This window comes from Python bivittatus, unplaced genomic scaffold (genome assembly GCF_059951505.1).
Source record: "Python bivittatus isolate LINGU-HERP-01145 unplaced genomic scaffold, Pbiv_v1 ctg000370_np1212, whole genome shotgun sequence".
Classification (NCBI taxonomy): Eukaryota; Metazoa; Chordata; class Lepidosauria; order Squamata; family Pythonidae; genus Python; species Python bivittatus.
The window spans coordinates 3,273,048-3,294,380 of NW_028277062.1; the positions used below are offsets into that span (position 1 = coordinate 3,273,048).

General features: G+C 58.2%; 1 protein-coding gene across 4 annotated transcripts; it reads left to right on the top strand.

Moving 5' to 3' along the window:
* Positions 1-1,659: 1,659 nt before the first annotated feature.
* LOC103063682 (phosphatidylinositol 4,5-bisphosphate 3-kinase catalytic subunit alpha isoform-like) lies at positions 1,660-20,030 on the top strand. Of its 4 annotated transcripts, none has more exons than XM_088142041.1 (22): positions 1,660-1,925; positions 4,721-4,981; positions 5,831-5,993; positions 6,585-6,794; positions 8,533-8,783; positions 9,959-10,201; positions 11,156-11,241; positions 11,466-11,571; positions 11,845-11,997; positions 12,400-12,534; positions 13,042-13,166; positions 13,275-13,356; positions 13,587-13,751; positions 14,121-14,224; positions 16,094-16,265; positions 16,435-16,541; positions 16,659-16,780; positions 17,201-17,279; positions 17,820-17,990; positions 18,135-18,252; positions 18,364-18,515; positions 19,219-20,030. In XM_088142041.1, exons 2-22 carry the CDS (start codon positions 4,793-4,795, stop codon positions 19,502-19,504), a joined length of 3,219 nt encoding a protein of 1,072 aa, XP_087998167.1. In that variant the 5' UTR covers positions 1,660-1,925; positions 4,721-4,792; the 3' UTR covers positions 19,505-20,030. The 4 variants fall into 4 exon arrangements, with proteins under 4 accessions (XP_087998167.1, XP_087998163.1, XP_087998165.1 ...); XM_088142037.1 differs by lacking the exon at positions 1,660-1,925 and adding an exon at positions 1,932-3,048; XM_088142039.1 differs by lacking the exon at positions 1,660-1,925 and adding an exon at positions 1,932-3,048 and having other exon boundaries at positions 16,441-16,541.
* The last annotated feature ends 1,303 nt before the right edge of the window (positions 20,031-21,333 follow it).

A 21,333-nucleotide genomic window follows, 5' to 3' on the forward strand; every position in this document is an offset into this window, starting at 1 on the left:
GACTTCAAACAAAGCTCTTGCAGCAGCTAATAAGCAGAATTAAAGCAATGTTCTGAATGGAAAACCCTTAAAAAAACATGACCACCACCAAGCCTGTTCTTTTATTAAAAGGTGGCAATGACCAGCGGCTCCAATGATTTTAAAGCAAGATTACAGAGAAGAGGAATCGCTTGTGGGGTTTCTGGGAGCTTTTGGTTGGCCCTGTGAGAAGTGGAGCAAACGGCCTGCCCAAATAACTTTTCCTGTGTACTTCTATTTATCAAAACACGTTAAATTGTTCGGGGCAACACACAAGTGTTGAGCGAATGAAAGGCCAGGCAGCCGCCCCGTCTGAGTAGGAAGCTGGAATACTCTCTCAGAGGCGGCGATGGCCCCTTCTTGGTGCAATTCAGATGCCCTTCTTGCCTTCACCAGCTAGGGGCCCTCCCTGTCACCATGGACAGGGATGATGGGACTGGTCGCCCCTCACGGGGCAGAACTGGAGAAGCTTAAAAAACCACCTCTGCTAAAGAGAGTCGGGGGCTAGAGCAGTCCCTGCGAGGGAGAAGTCCAATGTTTGGTCTTTTTTAGGTTAGAGGCAGATAAGGAGACACAGGAGAGAGGTGTTCAACTCGAAGGGACGTCCTACCTAAAGCAAAATTAAATTATGGAATTTGATGGACAGATGTGCGGAGGAGTGAGCCACCGCGGCTACTAGCCTTTCGGGCATTTCGCTCAGTCTCCTTTAATTCCAGCTGTTGGGAAGCGGGAGTGGAAAGGGGTGTCGTCCCGCCTCCCCTCGTGGGCCGCCTGGCTGCAGGCGCTGGCCCTGCGGGGCCCTGGCCTCGAGGCAGGGCTCCCTTACGTTTTGTGGGCTGGAGTCCAACGCGTCCGGCGGGCGCCAAGGCCTGGGGGGGTTCCCATGACAGGCTCCCAAACCCCGCTCAGCTTCCTCAACCACGCTGTGTGAACCATCCTGTCTAATCCCCCAGTGCTGCCAGTTCCCCCCCGCTTCCCTCCCACATCCAAAACACCCCCCAAAGCCCTCAAGGGGGTCCCAGAGCAGGCACCTCCTGTCCGTGGGGCAGGGGAGCCTGAGGGCGGCCACCTTGCTTTCCAGGCGGTCCTCCTGGAATAAGTCGGTTCCCTGAACGTGGCAATGCCAGGTGAACGAGGCACTTCTGGGCCCGTCAAACGTGTCGTGACGTGACGTGACGGCTCAGCTGGCCAGCTCCGTTCCCCCCTCCCCAGCACCTTGGGCAAGCCACCCCGCTCCTGGGCCCCCGGGGGTCCCCACACACCATCCCAGGTGGTCCCGGCCCTCCCTAAAGGGGTAAGCCAGGCTAAGCCCCAAGCCGGCGTCTGCGTGGCTGGTTGCTGGACCCCAGCTCAGGGGATGCCCCAGCCCTGGGGTCCCCGAGGCCCTGGCGCCCTCCCCGGCTTGAGCCCGGCCTTGGCGGGGTCCTCCGACCCCGGTCGGGGAAGCCTGGCGCTCTGCCGGCCCGGAGGAGGGCCGCGGTGCTCCGGCGCCCGCTGCTGGGGGCGTCTCCAGCAGCCCCCTTTGCGCGGCGCCGGTGGGCCCACGGACCGGGCGGGGTGGATGCCGCCCCCGCCCCCGCCCCCCCGGCCTGCTCTCCTCTGCGGGGGCGGGGAGGGAGAGACGGCGCTGCGAGGAGGGGCCCTTCTCCGGCGGGCGCCGCCGCCCCGCCGGCCTTGGGAGACCCTCGGGCCGGGGCGGGGGCTGCCTCCCTCCCGGCTGCGCGGAAGCCCCCCGGCTCCAGGGGACCCCGTGCGGGCGCTGCCGGGCCGGATACGGCGCCTGCAGGCGCTGCTCTGCTGGGAAGGGGGCGGGATGGGACCCGGTGCCGCAGCGCCGCCCCGGCGGGGAGGAGGGGACCCGGGCCGCGGCTGGAGGAGGAGAGGAGGAGGCGGAGGCGGCGGAGGAGGTGAGAGCCGGGGGAGCCGCGGAGCGCGGCCGCCTTTGTGCGCAGGGAAGCCGCCGCCGCGGCCGGGACGGGCGGGGGCCTCGGCCGGGCTGTCACCGGGCATCGCCCCCGCGCGCGCCTCCCTGGGCGGCTCCGGACCCGTCCGGGACCGCTGGGCGTGCTGCGCGCCGCGCCGGCGTTAGCAGGCCGGCCCCCGGTCTCCCAGCCGGTCTCCGGGCTCGCCGCTCCCGGCCCCCGCGGCCTGGCCGCGCTCCCCCTCCGGGCGGCGAGGCGCGCTTCGGGCGCAGGGCCGGGCTGCGGGAGCGATGCCGGGCGGAGGGCGCGGGGTCCGGCGGGGTAGCGCTCTGTGACGCAGCCGCCCCGGCCGCCGGCCCCGGAGTAAGTAGCGGGCTGCTGATCACGCGTGCGGGGGCTTGGTGGTGGTCGCCGGGCCGCGATGCCTCGGCCGCGGAGGGAGCGTGGCGGGACCCGGCGCGATGGTTGGCCATGGAAGGGCTGCTCGCGTGCCGGCGCCGCCGGAGCCGGCCGCGTTCCTCGCGCCCGGCGGCTTGCCCGGGGTATGCGCGCCCCCCGCCCCGCTGCATGCCTGCGCTTCCCACGGAGAGTCGGGCGAGGGGCGGCGCGGCCGCCTCGCCGCGACTCGAGGGGAGACGCGCCCGTCTGCGCGCCCGTCCTCGCTCCCCCCGCGTGCGGCCGCCCCTTCTCCGTTTGGGGCCGGGACGGAGAGGGGCCCGGGGGCTGCTTTGCCCCCAGGAAAAGGCCGCTTCCCCCGGTCCCGCCTGGCCCGTTTGCTCGCCCCGGAAAGCGCCGCGTGGGACGGGTTTTCCAAGCCTCCTGGCCCAAATCTTGCCAGGCCCCTTTAAATCCGGCTGCGGCGAAACGTCTGTTTCTGAACTGCACAGATTGGCTCGGCTCGGCTGTTCCGGGGACACAGAGCGCGCGTGGGATCTCCGTCCCTCCAGATGGGGGCATCCGCAGGGGTCAAAAAAGTCAAGATGGTGCCTTGGTCACAGGCTCTAAGCCTCTGCTCCTCTGTGACGTGCAGTCTTTTTTGACCACCCCCCCCCCCGCTTCCTCTCCGGACTCGTGCTGCCTCCCAGAAGCCCATGAGCGGAGGGATGAGGCAAGAGGCCCCCCCAATCCTGCACCGTGCGTGTTAACGTGTTTCTTCATTACAGCTGTGCCGTTTGAACACGGCCCTATTGCACATCGCCAGGTGGTTTACAGCATGCAGGATGTAGAACAGAAACAGTCGGTCCCCTAAATTCAAAACGTACTGATGAGAAACAATAACATTCAACAGAAAACAGGCCAGTCTTCCTAAGTCAACACAGGCAGCCCAGCGCCTCCTAATTCTCCAGGGCTCAGCAGAATGGAAATCTTTTTGATGCCTTCCTAAAATTCAGCCGGCGGGGCCAGTCGGACCTCTGGGGGCCGCTCCCCTCCCCAGCAACAGGGCAGGGCGCCCCAGAGAAGGCCTGGCAGGGTGGGGCCCGGAGCATCTCCGGCAGGGAAGCCCCCAGGGCTGGGCCGAGGGGGAGATGGCCCTGAAGACAAAATGGAGCCCCTCTGAAGCCCATGGAGGCTTTCTCAGCTGCTCTCAGAGCGGGAAAACTGGTGGCAAATGGCAGCGCTTCTGCTAAAGCCGTTCTCACCCGTCAGCAAGTGGGCAGTGCCATCCTGTGCCAGTGGTAGTTCTGGCTGGCAGCCCCCAAAGAGGTGGCGCTATAGCGTCACCTTGAGGTGACTGTGCTGGGTGGGTGAGTCGCTCCACTACAGCTCCCCGGTCTCAAACAGACCCTTCTGACGTGGGCAAAGCCCCCTGGCCACGGCCTCTGTTCGCGGACCAAGGAGGATGCCCAGAGGACCTGTCCCAACTCCTGGCATGCGCCCCCATCCAGAGCCAACATGGGAGTCAGGCACCAAAAGATGCTCATTTGGCTAAGAGTCCGTCTCCATCTGGTCCTTCCCCTCTATCTGGAACGGAGAGGGAAAACGTAGTTCCCAGTGTTCAGTGGTAGACTGCCTCTGTATCTGGAGGGTGCCTTTGGTCTGGCTAGAGACCTTTCCTCTCTTCCCGTTAGTTTCCCTGAAAAAATCAACAGAAATAATTGGTTTCTCTTAAAGTCGTATAGGCTGGGGGGCCTCCGAAGACCTCAATTCAAAGCAATTACCTTCCATAATTGTGTGAAGAATTTTGTCAGGTGATCTCAAGCTCTAGAATTATAGAACTACCCCTTCCCCGCAATTAAATTAATTAATTCAATGTGGTGCCACCTGACTCCCGAATGACTCTGTGAGGCTTATGGTAATATTTAAAAATTTTTTTAAATCAACAGATTTTTTTTTTTTTTAAAAATACACATTTCTAAATCCTTTTTATCTTTTTTATTGTTATTAGTTGTAACTCAGGTTGCAACTAATGCTGGCTTGTAGGGTTTAAAGCACAAAGATAGCCACTGTGGTTGGCTCTTGAGATCAGGCTGGCCGACAGCCGGGTCTGGCCGGCCCCTTGGGAGAAGGGCTGCTTTCTGGCGCGTCTGCTCGGCCCACCTTTCTGCTGTGCCCTCCTCTGTCCTCTTGCTGGATGCCACCTGGGCACTCCCACCTCTGTTGGGTTCACCCCTACACTAAGTCAGAATGGAGAAGGTTAGATCTGGGCTCGCAGGTGAGGCCACACCAGCCAATCCGCCTACTCAACAAACTACCGAACTAAGCCATGGCTTAGTGCAGAACACTAGCCAAGTCACGGACTGGCTTCTGCGGATCCTCATCCCTCTCCTTCTCCCCCCCAGGTGAGCCATGATGCTTTAACCCCCAGACGCAGCTCCGTCAACGTGCCGAGGCCCTCCCGCCCCCTCGTGGCCATGCCACCCCGGCCTTCCTCTGGGGAGCTATGGGGGCTCCATCTCATGCCCCCCCGGATCATGGTGGATTGCTGTCTCCCCAATGGGATGGTTGTCACCCTCGAGTGTTTGCGGGAAGCCACGCTCCGTGGCATCAAGCAGAATCTCTTCAAGGAGGCCAGGAAGTATCCCCTCTTCCACCTGCTGCAGGTGAGCAGAAGGCGGGCGGAGCACCTGGCCAGGTGACAAGCAGCCGAGAAACAAAAGGGGGAGGGAGGTTTCACTGATTGGAGAAGAGGGGAGTTGAGGAGCTGAGCAAAGGGCGCCAGAGTCAGACCCCTGCGGTTTGGGAAGAAGGCGCAGGCTTCAGACTTCGCCTGGCCTCCAAACCTCATGACCTCCATGAGCTTTGAAAACTATGTCTTGTGGGCCAAGTTCAGGGGGGTTTGGCTTCACCCCCTTTCCAGGAGAATGCGGGGGAGCTGGGGTTCCCCCTTCCTCAGGTGTAGCTGCCTCTGGACCTTCGGCCTCACTGGCCCTGCAGCCTGAGTTTTGAAGGCTGGGCGGGGCCCAAGCAGCCTGGAGTGGAGACCTCCAGGCCAGAGACCCCCTCCCCAACTTATCCACACTGTGGAACGGTTCTGGGGGATCCCTGTTTTCCTCTGAGGTGACCTCCTGTGCCTAGCCAGGTTGGGGCTGAATCCAGACCCAAGTCAGTGGTTTCCTTGATGGGTGGTTTCTCCCCTTCATCTCTTGTGTCCCACAGGAGTGTCCAACAGGGAGGGAGCAAGGGACAAAAACGAGTGGCTGTCATCATGCAGTTGCCATGACTTACACACTTGTGTCCCAGGTTGGGAGGCAAGTATCTAAGGGTGGCACATGTGTGTTATTTCACACCATTGTGGTTTGCTTTTAGGTGGTGAGCTGGGGGCAGGGGTGACCTGGGCTGCTACTGACATTATATAAGCCCCTCCCCAGGCCATTTTATAGGAAGGGGGGTCTGGTCCTGTGGGCCCCTTTAGCCCCCCCAATTGTTTTTCCCCTTGATTCCCCCCCAAGGAGGAATCCTCCTACATCTTTGTGGGCGTCACACAAGAAGCCGAGCGGGAGGAATTCTTTGACGAATCTCGCCGCCTTTGCGATCTGCGCCTCTTCCAGCCCATCCTGAAGGTCATCGAGCCGGTGGGCAACCGAGAAGAGAAGATCCTCAACCGGGAGATCGGTGAGTCCAAGCCAAGCAGGGCAGACTTGGTGGTCCAGGGGAGGAGAAGGAAGGCGACGTCACGCAGTCCGTTGGCCCGTCATTCCCTGTCAGTCCCTTGTCTGTGACGAAATGATGCCCAGATCAGCTGCAGGGGATTGTTAACACGGGTCAGCATTTCACTGGCCATGCTGCTTGACCCGAGGGATGACCGGTGAAATGTCAGCACCGACGGTCTCACATGGCATTCCCAGAAGCCATTTCCTCAAGGAATATTGCCCTGAAAACCTACAGTCTGTCTTCCCCAATGTTTTTCTCGGGGCGTCCATGGAGGAGCAGGGGACAAATAGTCTCATGTGCCATGGCATAATCATGCCACTGACTCAGACTCCATCATTGGCACAATGATGTCATGATGCCCTTGACATCATCGTACCTTGTTCCAGGTGTCCACGGCTCCCTCTCTTGCTCTCCTTCATTTGTTCAGTCCCGCCTCTGGGTCCGTACAACCCTCAGGACAGTTACAGCAATTAAAAAAGTGCAAATGACAGCAGATAAGAATAAAAACAATTCAATTGCAACCAAGGTGAAGTTGAAATCTTTGTTCCCAAGGGTTTGCTATAGGGATGCCCATCTGCGAATTCGAGCTGGTGAAGGACCCCGAGGTGCAGGAGTTTCGGCGTAACATCCTCTCTGTGTGCCGCGAAGCTGTGGAGACAAGAGGGTCATCGGGCCCCCAAAGCCAGGCCCTGTATGTCTACCCCCCCAATGTGGAGTCCAGCTCTGAATTGCCCAAGCACCTGTACAGCAAGTTAGACAAAGGTGAGCGGGGGGAGACCGCGAGTGGGGCAGAGGAGGGTCCTGACCTGCAGGCTGGCCGCTGGGCAAAAGCGTCAGGTGGCGAGGGAGTGAGGCTTGCTGAGACACCCTTTTCTCCCTCTGGCACTGAGTGGAGGAAATGGGGCGTTTGTAGGAGGAAGACGATGAAACCCCCACTGAGTTATTTTCTCATTAGCCTGACCAAAACACGTGTCATACTGGCGGGGTAGGGCTGTTTCAAGCCCTCTTGACGTGTCCCTGAGGCGGGATGAGATCAGTGCTTGGGGTTAGTGAGAACTGGGTCACGGTTGTGACTCAGAAGGCGGTAGAAGAGTCAGGAAATGTGCAAATCCAGACTCAGCTGCTCCAGGATGCTGCGGCACCCAAGGAGTGGCACCTGCAAAGCTGTGGTAAAGTCAAGGGGCTGTCACGAGGCGGGCATAAGCCTCCTGTCTTGCTAGATGCCTCAGCGGCCTTCCGTGCCATCGGTCCCCTGCCAGGGTTGGGTGCGGAGTCCTCTTCTGGGGAGGTTCTGCCCCTTTCTGAGCAGGTGATTCCCCGTGGGGTGCGGAAGGGCTCACCTTCCAGCCCATTGTGCTGAAAGCACCAGGTGTGGCACGAGGGGGATGATGCTCAGCTTGGGAGCTCCCTCCGCCCAGAAGTCCTGGCCCAGGATTCGGATGGGGGAAACAGATTCCGAGTCAAACCCGGCAGGGCAGGGTGGCACTTGATCCAGAAGCAACTGATTCCAGGACGTGGGCTCTGGATGAGGATGTGGCTCCCCAGTGACCCAGCTCTCAGTCTGGGGGTCTTCCTGGACTCCCAGCTTCTGCCCAAAGAACCGGGGGGGGGGCTGTAGCCACGAAGGACTTTTGCCCTGCTTCAGCTGATACGCCAAGGGCAGCCGTTCCTGGAACAGGAGGCACTGAGTACAGACCCTCTTGCCCTCGTTGACCCTTGTATGGATTACTGTATGTTACTTTACATGGGGCTGCCCTGGAAGACAACTTGGAAATTCCAGCTGGGGCAGAATGCAGTTACCAAACCGATAATGGGTCAGGCCTGTTACTGCCCCTGTTGTGGGGGCTGCATCAGTTACCGGTCTGTTTGCAGGTGCAGTTCAAGGTGCTGGTTGCCCCGATAAAGCCCATATGGCTTGGCAAGTGGGTATGTTCAGTGCTGCCTCTTCCAGGAAGAATCGGCTTCTCGGCTGCCTGCTGAGGGTTCCCTGACATCTGACAGGAGGACATTCTCCGAGGGGCTCCCCCTTGGTTTATAAAGACGATTCCAGGCCTTTGCAGCAATTTGGCTGCCTGAATGAGATGACTCATTGTGGGTTGAAGTTCCTCTATGTTTATTGTTGTAGGCCGGGTTTAGAATTATTTTATTATCTATAGCGCTGACTGTGCAGTGCTTAGAATCGGTCAGATCTCCACAGCCTAAATGAAGAAGTAAAACAAAAGGGTCGGGTCAAAGGAGATTCCCCATCTTTTGCAAAGATTGGGGCCACGGGAGCTCCTCCGAGAACAGGACGATTCCTGGGAAGCGAGAAGACCCTTCTCGGCCACGCTCTCCCCGGGCCCCTGGAGCTGGGCTGTGGCACCGCCACCGCCTCAAGCGAGGCCCGGTTCCCCTGCCCATGATTTTGTCTTCTCCCGCCCCGCCTGGCCTCCGCGGGCCCTCCCGGCGCATCCAAGTGACCGTTGCTTGTCCTGCTTTTCCCCCCCTCCGTCTCCTGAAGGTCGGATCATAGTGACCATTTGGGTTATTGTCTCTCCAAACAACGACAAACAGAAATACACCCTCAAGACGCCGCACGACGCACTGCCCGAGCAGGTGATCGCCGAGGCCATCCGGAAGAAGACACGCAGCATGCACCTCTCGCCGGAACAGCTGCGCCTCTGCGTGCAGGAGTACCAGGGGAAGTACCTCCTCAAGGTGTGCGGCAGCGACGATTATTTGCTTGAGAAGTACCCCCTCAGCCAGTACAAGGTGAGGCCCCCCCTCGGCACCTGGGGCACCCACGGGGCCCTGGGGTGGCCCGGGCCCCCTCAACCCAGCCGCGCTCCTGTCTCTCGGGAGCCAGGGAGCGGGCCTCCTCGATCATGGCGCCTGCCCTCTGGAACACCCCCTGCCCCCCCAGAGGAGGTCCAGCTCTCATCCTGGTGGTGTCCTGAAGGCCTTTGACAACTTGGGGGTAGAGTGCTGGGGAGCCCCTGCGGTTGTGCTGAAGGAGCGTGGCTTGTCTGGACGCACGTGACCTTTTTTTCGTATTTTCTAAGCATAAGCCTCTAAATCTGTGCTTTTCAACCTTGGGAACTTTAAGATGGGGGGATGCATGCTGGCTGGGGAATTCTGGGAGTTGGAGTCTCCCCATCTTAAAGTTCCCAAGGTTGAAAAGCACTGCTCTAAATAGTAATGATAATGAGAGGAGGAGGAGGAGGAGGAGGAGGAGGAGGAGGAGGAGGAGGAGGAGGAGGAACTGGAGGAGGAGGGACACCCCCAGAGTTCTAGAGATAGAAGGGGCCAGTGAAGCCTTGAGTCCACTCCCTGCTCAGAGCAGGAATCCAAATTAGCCCCCTCCCATGACCCAGGGCAGCCCGGTGGTCCGTCCTTCGATGCAGCGGCCCCCGAAGTGCAGGGCTGCCTCTGAGAAGGTCTTGGAAACTTCTGATGGTGCAACGTCCACAGCCAGGATAAACCCCCTCACAGCAGTGATTTTCCTCCCCACATTCCTTCCCACCAGCGGGATGAGATTGACTGAGAAAGCCAAAGGCGCTGGGGGGAGGATGGCCGAAGGCCCGAGTGGTCTTCCTCCTCCCGAGCCGGTGTGGGCTCTGCCCTCTTTGGACGGGAAGAGCGGGAGGTGCCAGGAAGAGGCCCTTCTGCTGGGTGTCTGTGGGAGACGAGGACCGGTGGGTTGGCCTTGTCTTCTTCGTGGCTTTTTCTCTCGAGGAAGCCTTGACTTGAACCAAGAAACAGGATGAGGGGCTTTAAGAGAAATGGAGCACTCAGGTTCTGGCATGGTTAGAAGTAATCAGGGGCGTTACGGTTGTAAACGAGTCAGCCCCAAATTCCTGCTGAGGCCGAGGGGGAGCTGCCGCGCAGATCTTTACGCCACCTCATCTCCCCTTCTCGTGACACCCCGCGTCTCCCCTTCCTCCCAGTACATGAGGAATTGCATTGCCATCGGCCGCCTGCCCCACCTGATGCTGATGAGCAAGGAGAGCCTCTACAGCCAGCTGCCGGCCAACGTCTTTGTGCTGCCCTCCTACGCGCGCCGATCAGCCACCTCCTCGCACGTGAACGGGGACGTCCCAACCAAGTCCCTTTGGTCCATCAACAGCCTCCTGCGCATCAAGATCCTGTGCGCCACCTATGTGAACGTGAACATCCGGGACATTGATAAGGTGGGAGTGGGTGGGTCTAGATCCACACTGCCTCCTGGAATTATATTGGGGGTCCCTGATCAGAAATCAGGGCTACGGTCTCACTCCTGGCTCAGCAGCCTGGACAGCTTCCGTCTGTTCAAATAACAGGGACCTGAAATAAGGCCAGGTCTGTTCTCCCAACAGCAGCTCCTTATTGGTTGAGGGGGCCACCTCTGCATTTCCCCCCACATGATCCCAACCCACCACATGTGGGTCTCTGGAAACATCAGGGAAAGAGACTGAGCCGCTAGCCCAGGACCCAAGCATTGCAGATGCTGTACTGGAATGGGGGCGCCCTCTGTTCCTGTGATGGAATGGAATTACGAAGGCCAGACTCAAGGAGAAAAGCGTTTCTTTCATCTCCTGAGGCGAGAGGGAGAGATAAGAGGATGAGTCGGGCACCTCCCTGAGGAATTCACAGTGTTGTGGCTGGCATTACTTGGGAGCTGGGGTTTCAGTCCAGGAAGGTTCTTGCTAGAGGTTGTAGCTAATAAACATTGCTGGACTGAATTTACATGGTCTCCTGGAGTTCCTTGGGCTAGGCCTGACATCAGTCTTCCCAGACTGAAACCTCAGTTCCCAAAGTCAGCCAGTCAAAACAGAGTGAATTCCTCAGGGAGGTGCCAGCCTCATCCTCTTATCTCTCCCTCGCGCCTCAGGAGACGAAAGAAAACGTTTTTTCTCCCCGAGTCTGGCCTTCGTAATTCCATTCCATCACAGGAACAGAGCGAAGCCCCTCTCATGGCCATCAGCCGCTCACGAAGTATAAAAGGATGTACCTGCGCACACACATTATCAGCCTTCCATAGCGTGGTACCTTCACAAATATTGGGTGCCACCGCTCATAATCCTCAACCTTTTCTGGGAGAGGAAGAGATTAGTAGATTTCAAGCAAGAGAAGCCTTTAATTCTATTCTTCCTTTCTCCTTCTAGATCTATGTCCGGACAGGGATTTTCCATGGCGGGGAACCCCTTTGTGATAATGTCAACACTCAGCGCGTGCCATGCTCCAACCCTCGGTAAGTGGGGTAGAAGGGAGAGGTCGCTGTCCCCAGCCTAGCTGCCGGTCTCTTGTTGATGCAGACCCATAATTCAAGGCTGCCCAAGAGTTTTCCGCAAGGACTGGAAGCTCCTCTGCGTGCCCAGTGTTAGGGTAGCATCTCCTTGAGGAGGGGAAAGAAAATAACCTGAAACCCAAGAAGGAGGGGGACGTCTGTCCGCAGTGCCACCTCTTTGCTCCCAGGTGGAACGAGTGGCTTTCGTACGACATCTACCTGACCGACGTGCCGCGTGCGGCTCGCCTCTGTGTGTCCATCTGCTCCGTCAAAGGCCGGAAGGGGGCCAAGGAGGTTAGTGCTTGTGGGGAGCCCCAGAATTGGTACTTCAGTTAAGCCCCACGCATGTACTTGCTTGTTTTTCACACTTCCAAAAGGTCAGAGTGAAAACCCCTGCCTGAGTGTGTGTGGCAACACCCCCTCCTCGCTGTGGATTTGCTATTCCACGTCCTCCCGTACCGTGGCCCGCCCTTGAAGAAAGGCATCACTGCTGAGGGTTCAAGGGTGCACAGAGCCAGGCTGAGGAACTGTTGGAAGTGTTGTCTGACGCTGTTCGTCTCCCGGCAGGAGCATTGCCCCCTTGCCTGGGGCAACATCAACCTCTTTGACTACAAGGACACCTTGGTGGCTGGGAAAATGGCCCTGAACCTGTGGCCAGTCCCCCACGGCCTGGAGGACTTGCTGAATCCCATCGGCGTGGGAGGCTCCAATCCCAACAAGGTGAGGCCACCCACAGGGGGGTTGACTTCCTTGGGAGGCTGGCTGGCGAGTTGTGAGGGTGGGACCCTCCGCGCCCAGAGAGAGGGGTGCTGGGCTTTTCAGGGGGGCCTTTGTAATAGTATGTGGCCTTGGGAGACGGAGGAGGAGATACTGCCTGGAGAACGGTCAGATAAGGGAGGGCGTAGCCCGCAGCTGCATAATGGAAAGAGAAAGAAACTCAGAAAAGAACCTCCCTGACTTCTCAGGCTGTAAAAGAGACGGTGGGAGATTTGTCCTCTCAGACTTGCAAGATCCTGTCAATGTAGCCTTACAATAAGGTAGAATTAGCTCATCGGGTCGTGGTTCCTGTCTGGTCTACCTGGGAAGGCTGACAGCCTTCAACCTCTTGCTTTGCTGCTACAGGAGACCCCGTGCCTCGAGCTGGAATTCACCTGGCACAGCCACGCGGTAAAATTTGCTGATGCCACCGAAATAGAGGAACACGCCAACTGGGCCATGTCTCGGGAGCTGGGACTCAACTACTGCATGGTGGGCCTGGTACGTGGGCCCTGGGCAGCAGGGCCGTAACAAGGGAGGCCCAGTTGGGCAGCCTCTTGGCTGGGGCGGTCTGGGCAGGGAGGTCCAAGGTCCCCTTCAGCCATCGCATTCCATGATTCTGTAGAAATGCCAGTTAAGTCTTTTGCCCTGTGGGGTTTGGCAGAGTCAGTGTGGGGAACATTGGCATCATGCTGTGCTGGCATGGGTGTAAAGGAGCTCAGGTTTCAAGGAGATTTGCACGGGGGGGCTCCAGTTTTCCAGGCCTGGCAGAGGCAGAGCCGTCTAAGTTGCTTGTTAGGTGAAATCAAGCCACAAGCGTCCCCTGTGAAAAACAGGAGGAAGGAAGTCTCCTTGTTTCTGTAGCGAAACCTTTCCTGGTGGACAGAATGGCCGGGTGGGACGGAGGCCAGAGTTCGGACCTGCGGGTTCTAGCTGGTTCTGTTTTGCTGTGGTCCATAAGGGGGGGAGGTGCAGGGTGACGGCTCTTCTCCCACCGCCCTCTTCCAGAGCAACCGCCTGGCCCGAGACAGCTCCCTGGACGAAAGCGAACTGGAGCAGCTGCGGAACATCTGCAACCGGGACCCTCTTTCGGAGATCACGGAGCAGGAGAAGGACTTCCTGTGGCGCCACCGGTGAGTGGGCCGGGCGGCCGAGGGGCACGGGCTCTAGTGGCTTTGGACAGCGGCCGTGGCTGCCCCCTTGAGAGAACCTGGCTTCAGCTGCCCCTCCTCTCCTTCCAGCCATTACTGCGTCAACATCCCAGAGACCCTGCCAAAGTTGCTGCTGTCCGTCAAGTGGAATTCGCGGGACGAGGTGGCCCAGGTGAGCGGGGGGCAGGGGCCTTCGCTGTCCGGCCAGGCGCTGTGGAAAAGTTTGCAGGGCCTCTCCCGGCCCCGGTGGGACCCGCCGATGGAGCAGCCCTCGGCAGGCAGAGCGGATGCCCCTCTGAGCAGCTTCTCTGGGCACCCTCATGGCCGGTGGCACTGCAGACCTCCTTCCCACAGGCTCAGGAGACCCCCGGGGACACCCACCATTCTTCCCTATCCCCCCAGATGTACTGCCTCCTCCGGGAATGGCCCCTCATCAAGCCCGAACTCTCCATGGAACTGCTGGACTGCAACTTCCCGGATCCAGTCATCCGAGAGTTTGCACTCAAGTGCCTGGTGAAGGGGCTGACGGACGACAAGCTCTCCCAGTACCTCATCCAGCTTGTGCAGGTAGCGGGCAGGCAGGACCTCTCGGCCTGAGCAGTGCGAGCGGGCCAGTCCCAGGGCCCAGGGCTCAGGGGACCGGGAGTTGTCCAGTGGCCTTAAGAAAGAAGGGGGTGACTTTTGTGGCAACGGCGCCAGTTGCTGTGACTCCTCTCGTCTTGCAGGGGGAATGAGGTGTTTGGGGACAGAAAGGGGAAGGTGGAAAAACAGCCTTATCAGGTTGCTTCCTGTGATGCCAGGAACAGGGGGGGAAGGGGCTGTGCTCTTCTTCCTTTCCCTAGTCCCCCCGCCAGCAGGCCTCCCTCCCACATAGCATATCTGCCACCACTGCCCCCCGAAATGCAGATCTCTGACTGGCCCGGTGCTTTTTCCAAGGTTCTCAAATACGAGCAGTACCTGGACAACCCTCTGGCTCGCTTCCTCACCATGAAAGCGCTGACCAACCAGCGGATCGGTCACTTTTACTTCTGGCATCTCAAGTGAGTGTGGAGGAGACAGGTGGGGGGAGCTGGGAGCATTGGGGGGGCAGTTGGCAGAGGATCGACAGGGAGAGTTCTAGGCAGCCCTGGTTTCGCTCATTTATTTTTTACGATTTTAAGCTGGGTTTCCCCCATTAAGTGCTTTTTGCCTCTTTTAAAACGAGCCAAATGGCAGCCAGTGTTCTCTCCGCAAAAAATTGTGGCCCAGTTCAATTCATTCATTCCAGTAATTGCAGCACGTGCCCCCTGCTTTATGAAGACCGGAGGGGTGTCCCCAGTTCCCAGTTCCACAGGGGGTGTGTGGAAGGGGGAGAGCAGAGGAGGAGAAGACATGGAGGCAGAGGGGCGATCTGGTGCCTTTTGGTGCCGGTATTTCGGCTCCCTTGTAGAAAGAGGTGAGCTCCCAACCCCATTCGCAAAGAGTGGGCTCGGAGGTCTTCTGGGAGAGAGGCGGCCGGGGAAGAGGAGGGGGAGTCCCACCCCCACGCCAGCCACGGACTGGAGGGCCTTTGCAGACAGATTGCAGCCTCTGTGCAACTGGGTGTGAGTGTCACTATTAAAAAAAATCAGCATTTGTGGCAACTGGGGATATGACGCAGTGACATTTTCAAACTCTCCCACCCCCTGCCTTTGGTTGCTTTGGGGGGAATGTGAGACCCTGTCAGAAATTTAAGTGGGTTATATTGCTTATTTATTCTGCAGAAAGAACAAAATTTACCCTACTCACTTAGAGGGCAGATTGGGGAGGGGGATCTGAAGGTCACCAAAAGGGGGGATCTGAAGGTCACCCTCGCCTCCTCCTGCTCTTGGCTTCCATTTGCGTCTTCCAGGGCAACAGGCAGAGGGAGGAAAGGCATTCCCCCTTTCCCAGAGGGAGGCCTCCCCCCAGAGCAGGATTTTTCAGACTTGGCCACTTTAAGACGGGTGGACTTCAACTCCTAGAATTCCCCAGCCAGCAAGGGTTAGGGTTGGGTGGCTGGGGAATTCTGGGAGTTGAAGTCCACCCGTCTTAAAGTTGCCAAGGTTGAGGAACCCTGCTCTAGAAGGTTCAACATTACCTACAACAGAGGAATGATTGATGAAGAGGATGGAACTTGCGGCTAAATTAACTTCTTTGATCAGAGAAAAACAATATCTACGTTTATGGCTGATTGGAAACCCCTTATAGGCTTTTTGCACGAAACAGAGAAAAATGCACTTACGATTTGTGGTTTTGACGATCAGAAAAAACAATAACAGATAAAAGTGAGCCTTTTCTTGTAATCATAGATAATTTGGTAATTGTCCTTATATTTGCTGCAAAGGAAATTGGAAGCTTCTTTCTATTTCTTTTTCCTTCCTTCCTTCCTTCCTTCCTTCCTTCCTTCCTTCCTTCCTTCCTTCCTTCCTTCCTTCCTTCCTTCCTTCCTTCCTTCCTTCCTTCCTTCCTTCCTTCCTTCCTTCCTTCCTTATTAGTATGTATTAGTTTTTATATTCTTTGTAAAGCCTTTAATAAACATTTATAAAAAAAAATAGAAGCAGCAGCCAGCGTGGGGAATCCCAAAGATCACCATGAGTACCCCTGCCCCCCCCGCGAGAAACGTGCCTTGTCTTACAGGGACACCCAAACAGGGCGCTGGAGATGAAGCTATGAGAGAGAGAGGGTTGGCCAGCTAAAGTGGGAGAGGGGAAGCATTTGTTCAGCGAAGGATGGCCCTGAGGTCTCCGCCCCGCAGCCCGGTCGGTGGGCTTTCCCCTGAGCCGCTGACCCCCCCAGCCTTAGTCCAGAGGGCCGTTATGGACAATGGACTCCGATCACGTGTGTCTCTCAGGTTGGCGGGACCACAAAGGGGGCCTGGCTCGCAATGCACTTGGTTCTCCCCACCACAGGTCGGAAATGCACAGTAAGCCGATCTCCCAACGCTTTGGGCTGATGCTGGAAGCCTTCTGCCGCGGCTGTGGGATGTACCTGAAGCACCTGAACCGGCAGGTGGAAGCCATGGAGAAGCTCATCAATCTGACCGACATCCTCAAGCAGGAGAAGAAGGATGAGACCCAGAAGGTAATGGCTGGGGGACCAGTCGGGCGGGGGTTGTCTCAAGAGAGGAGCAAGCTGGGGAACCGTTTCAAGGGACCCCCGGCAGCTCTGGGTTCCCGGTGGGCTAAGAGCCCTGGTCTACGGAGACTCAGAGGCTCCTTTTTCTGTTCCTCTGCCCCGCGCTTCTCCCAAGATGCAGATGAAATTCCTGGTGGAACAGATGAGGCGGCCGGACTACATGGAGGCCCTGCAAGGCTTCATCTGCCCCCTCAACCCCGTCCACCAGCTGGGCAACCTCCGGTGAGACCACAGGCCTCCCTTGGAGGGGAAGAGTGGCCACGGGGAGCAGCCAGGAAGAGGGGCACTTGAGCTGCCTCTGGGGGGCCCAGCCTCATGCCGCGCCCTCCTCTCCTCCAGGCTGGACGAGTGCCGGATCATGTCCTCGGCCAAGCGCCCCTTGTGGCTCAACTGGGAGAATCCGGACATCATGTCTGAGCTGCTCTTCACGAACCACGAGATCATATTTAAAAATGGAGACGGTGAGCAGCAGGACTGAGCCGGGGAGAAGAAGGGGGCAGGCAGCGTCCGGGAGCGGCTGGGCCGGTGTCTCAAGCAGGCTGGGGGCATAACTGGGGTCTCAGTTTTGGTGGGCCTGGGAAGTCAGCCATGGTCCAAGGGAGACAGATGGGCTTTGACACAGATCTAGCTTTCCTCGAGTTCCGTTGCGCCCTTCGAACGATACCGGGTGGTGCAGGAGTTTGCCAGGGAGGCGACCCGCATATGGAACTGGAAGGGAGAGGCTGAGAGTCCCCCTGGCCTGTCTTGGGGTCTCTCCTCCCTGGTTCCCCGCCCACAGCCTGACCTCGTCCCCCACCCCCAGGCTGCATAAAGAGGGCTTGCCCTTCACCTCTGCCACTGGCACCTTATTTATTTCTCGGTTCCCTTCTGGTCACTTCTAGACCTCCGACAGGACATGCTGACCCTGCAGATCATTAGAATCATGGAGAGCATGTGGCAGAATCAAGGACTGGACCTTCGGTATTGAGGATCTCTCGGGCGGGGCAGCCTGGAGGGACAGCCTTGGATAGGTGACGAGGGTTGGCCAGCTGTTACCCTGGTCTGCCCCCACACCCGTTTTGGCTCTTTGGGTGTTCAGGACCCCCTTCTAGTGCTCCCCTTCTCCCACGGTCTGCGGTGCTTGTGCCGTATCGTGTGGACCCCGTGAGTTTTCGCCTGGGGAACACGGTGGTGCTTCCTCAGGAAGGGCTGGGTCCTGTCCAGAAGACTGGGTGGCCCTGGCCAAGCAGCTGGTCAGGACAGGCCTGCTTCCCGCGTCCTTGGGGACTGGCGGGGCAGGGGAGTGAAGCGCACCCACAAATGGCTGGCTGCAGGAGAAACGGAGAGCTGGTCCTGCCTTGCAAAGCCCCCTGCCCTGTCTGGGAGGTGCCCTCCTCTCTGAGAGCAGCAGCCTGCCTTGCCCCTCCTCCCGCTGTAAGCCCCCAACTGCTGCCCCAGCACGGGGGGTCTGAGACAGGACAGCTCCAGTCCTTCCGCCATGACCCCCCTCCTTCCTTGCAGGATGCTGCCCTACGGCTGCCTGTCCATTGGTGACTGCGTGGGGCTCATCGAGGTGGTCAAGAGCTCCTACACCATCATGCAGATCCAATGCAAGGGGGGCCTGAAGGGGGCGCTCCAGTTCAACAGCAACGCCCTGCACCACTGGCTGAAGGACAAGAACAAGGGCGAGGGGTCAGCAGCGGCCCCCCAGCGGGGAGGGGGTGCATGGGCTCTGCCGGGCCTGGGGGTGTTCGGGGCAGGGAGGGTGGGGGGCAGGATTCAGACGGAGCGGGGAGGAAGCAGTTTGCGGGCCTGATGTTTTCCCTGCCTGCTCAGATACGATGCAGCCATCGACCTCTTCACGCGCTCCTGTGCGGGTTACTGTGTGGCCACGTTTATCCTGGGCATTGGAGACCGTCATAACAGCAACATCATGGTCAAGGATGATGGACAGGTTAGTGGTTCCCCTCCCGCGGCCCCCGGTGGCTCCGATGCCGGGGACCCTTCGGCCAAACCAATTGGCAGCCTGGTGCTCCCCGTGCCCACCCTCCCTTCTCTCTCCCAGCTCTTTCATATTGACTTTGGGCATTTCCTGGATCACAAGAAGAAGAAGTTCGGCTACAAGCGGGAGCGGGTCCCCTTCGTCCTGACCCAGGACTTCCTCATCGTCATCAGCAAAGGCGTGCAGGAGTGCACCAAGACCAAAGAATTTGAGAGGTGGGAACGGGCTCTTCTTCAAGCAGGTTGCCCGCCCATCCCACGTGGAAGAAGGGCAGGGCGTCCTTCATCCACCCCCAGCTCCATTCGAAGATCCTCTCTGAGAAGGGCAGATCTCCCCAGAAAAGGGGCCCCTCCACCCCCCAGGCCTTCCCGCTTTCCCCCATGGAGTGCTTCCTTCCCTTGCAGAGAACATGATCGGTTGGTTTCCTCCTCTTAGCCTCACCAGCATCTTTCAAAAGAAATCCTGGCTTAAAGCCATTTATCTTCGTGGTGCATTGGTATCTTGGGGGAGGGGGGTGATGTGAGCCAGCCCCCCTCCTTCAGATTCCATGAGGGAAAATGTGGCAGCTGGTTTTACTATGTAAGGTTTCACCTTTCAAGGGAATCTTCATCAGACATCATGGTTAGGAAAGAAGACCAACCAGAGGAATTTTGCGGGGGGGGGCAGGAACCCTGGCTAGTTTTCAAGCCAGGTTTGTATATTTTGGGTACAAGAATGAACCTGTTTTCCTGAACATCTGGAGGGCCTTCCAGAGTGTGGAGATGGCAGCTCCTGGACTGCCCTTGGCTCCACTGTTGGGCATCCCTTCCCACGGGGGAGCAGAGGTGGGGCAGGGCCCCCCATGGCATCTTCTCTTCCTCGAGGAAAGAGTGCGCCTCCCCCTCCTGCCTCAGCCAGCCCGGCTCCTCCTCCCCGCAGGTTCCAGGAGATGTGCTACAAGGCCTACCTGACGATCCGCCAGCACGCCAACCTCCTCATCAACCTCTTTTCCATGATGCTGGGCTCGGGGCTGCCCGAGCTGCAGTCCTTTGACGACGTGGCCTACCTGCGCAAGACGCTGGCGCTGGACAAAACGGAGCAGGAGGCCCTGGAATACTTCACCAAACAGATGAACGAGGCCCACCATGGCGGGTGGACAACCAAGATGGACTGGATCTTCCATACCATCCGCCACATGCCACTGAGCGAGGCCACCCATGACTGACCTGCCGGGAGAGCGTGAACCCTCACACTGGCAGGGCTGCCCCTCTCCGGCCAAGCCCGGTCTTATCTGAGACCCTCGTCGCCCGCGCCCTCTCTCGGGGCCAGCGAGAGGACCCAAAGGCACTGGTGCGCCTGGAGAAGGCGAGGGGAAGGGAAGGAGCTGAGGATTCTGGCCTCCTCTTTCCCTCTGGAGGCCAGCAGGACCACGGTGTGGAATGGAGCCTCCTGGTTGGGGTTGCGACGTCCTTCAAGGAACGGAGGTCCTCTTCTCCCCATTTGTCTCCGAAGGGAAGAAGGCCCAAGAGGCAGCTCTGTGCTCAGAGCCCCCTTTCTCTCCCCTCCCGTGTAGCTTCCTGGGAGAAGTGGGGTGCAGAGGGGAGGGAGGAAGGACCAGGGGCCTTTTTGAGATGGGGAGGACTCAAAAGACAAGGGTAATACTTGAAAATGTCTGGAGTCAGAAAGGAAAAAAGGACTGCTTTCTCTCTCTTTCTCTCTCTCTTTTTCCAAATAAATTTAAAAAGACAATCTGGGTATGTACCACCCTTCAGATTTTTTTCACAGCCCCGCCCCGAACCTCCTTCAGCCTGTGAGCTGCAAAATGCAAACCGACCCACAAAGTCAGGAGGAGTCCGGGGCCCCCTTTTCAGACTAATAAATTTTATTAAAAGGCAGAAGCTTCTGTGTTTTAATAAAATGTGTCAGTCAGAAAAGGGGCCACCCGACTCCTCCCGATGTTTGGCCACCATGGACTATCCAATCAACAGAAGGCGATTGGCAAAGTTGCTTTGATCGAAGGCCGTGCGATGCTGGTCTGCTTGGGAATGTGTTTGGTGAGCAAAGTGACTCGAGACAGAGCCTCGGGGTCTGGCAGGGACTCCCTTCCGGCAAGCAGCAACTGGCCACTGGGACCGGTGATTCTTGAGGGACCGCCCCCCATAAATGGGTCTGATTTCCTCTGAACCCCTGTGCCCGATGTCCTTCTGTCCCATCAGTGACTTAGGAATGGCACCTGGAGATTTCATCCTGCACTCTGGTATTTGTGAGCTGATCTTGAAAAGCTAAACAGAGTTGGGTCTGTTTAATATTTGGAAGTCCCCATAAGGTCCCAAAGCGATTGTCTGGATGGGAACTCGGGACCAAAAAATATCCAGAAGGCATCTTACGGAAATCCCCAAGGGCCGAGCCCCACAAAGGAGCTGAATGCCAATTCCGGGGGTTTCTCTGAACTCTGAATTTTTTCTTTGGCTCCAAAATCAGGTCTGTGTTTCCATTCCTGGGGGGGGGGGGCACACGTTTGCAGCAGTTGCTGGTGCTGATCCCACACTCTCCTTCCTCTTGGGCCTGGGAGTCATCAAGGCCAGAGGGCAGGGCCAGCCAGGCCCCAGCCCACCTGCTCTGGGCTGGCTCTCCAGTGAGCAACAGGGCCCCCGGCAGCTTGTGGCCAACTCCCCTCCAAGGCTTTCAGCAGTGGAGCTGTTAAAGGTGCCAGACGGAGGTCAGCTGCCATGATGCCACCTTGCCTAAAATCCCCTGAGGTCCCTGGGACTCCACCAGCCAGTAAGAGATGGAAGGGTGCCAAGTCCAGGGCCCTTGATCTGTAGGGGGCTGCAATACAGGGCTGAGCCCCCTCTGACCAGAGACTGCTGGGCTCCTCACCCTCTCTTGGGGGCCCACAGGGAGGGGGCTGTGTGCCTGAGAAGGGAAACGCCCCCGCTTCCTTTCCAGAGACACGAGGGACGAGGCATGGAAATGGGGGACTGAGGTCTCTCTGCATTTATCTCTGAAAAGAAAAAGCCTCAAGAGCAGCTTTGTGCTCAAAAGCCCCCTTTC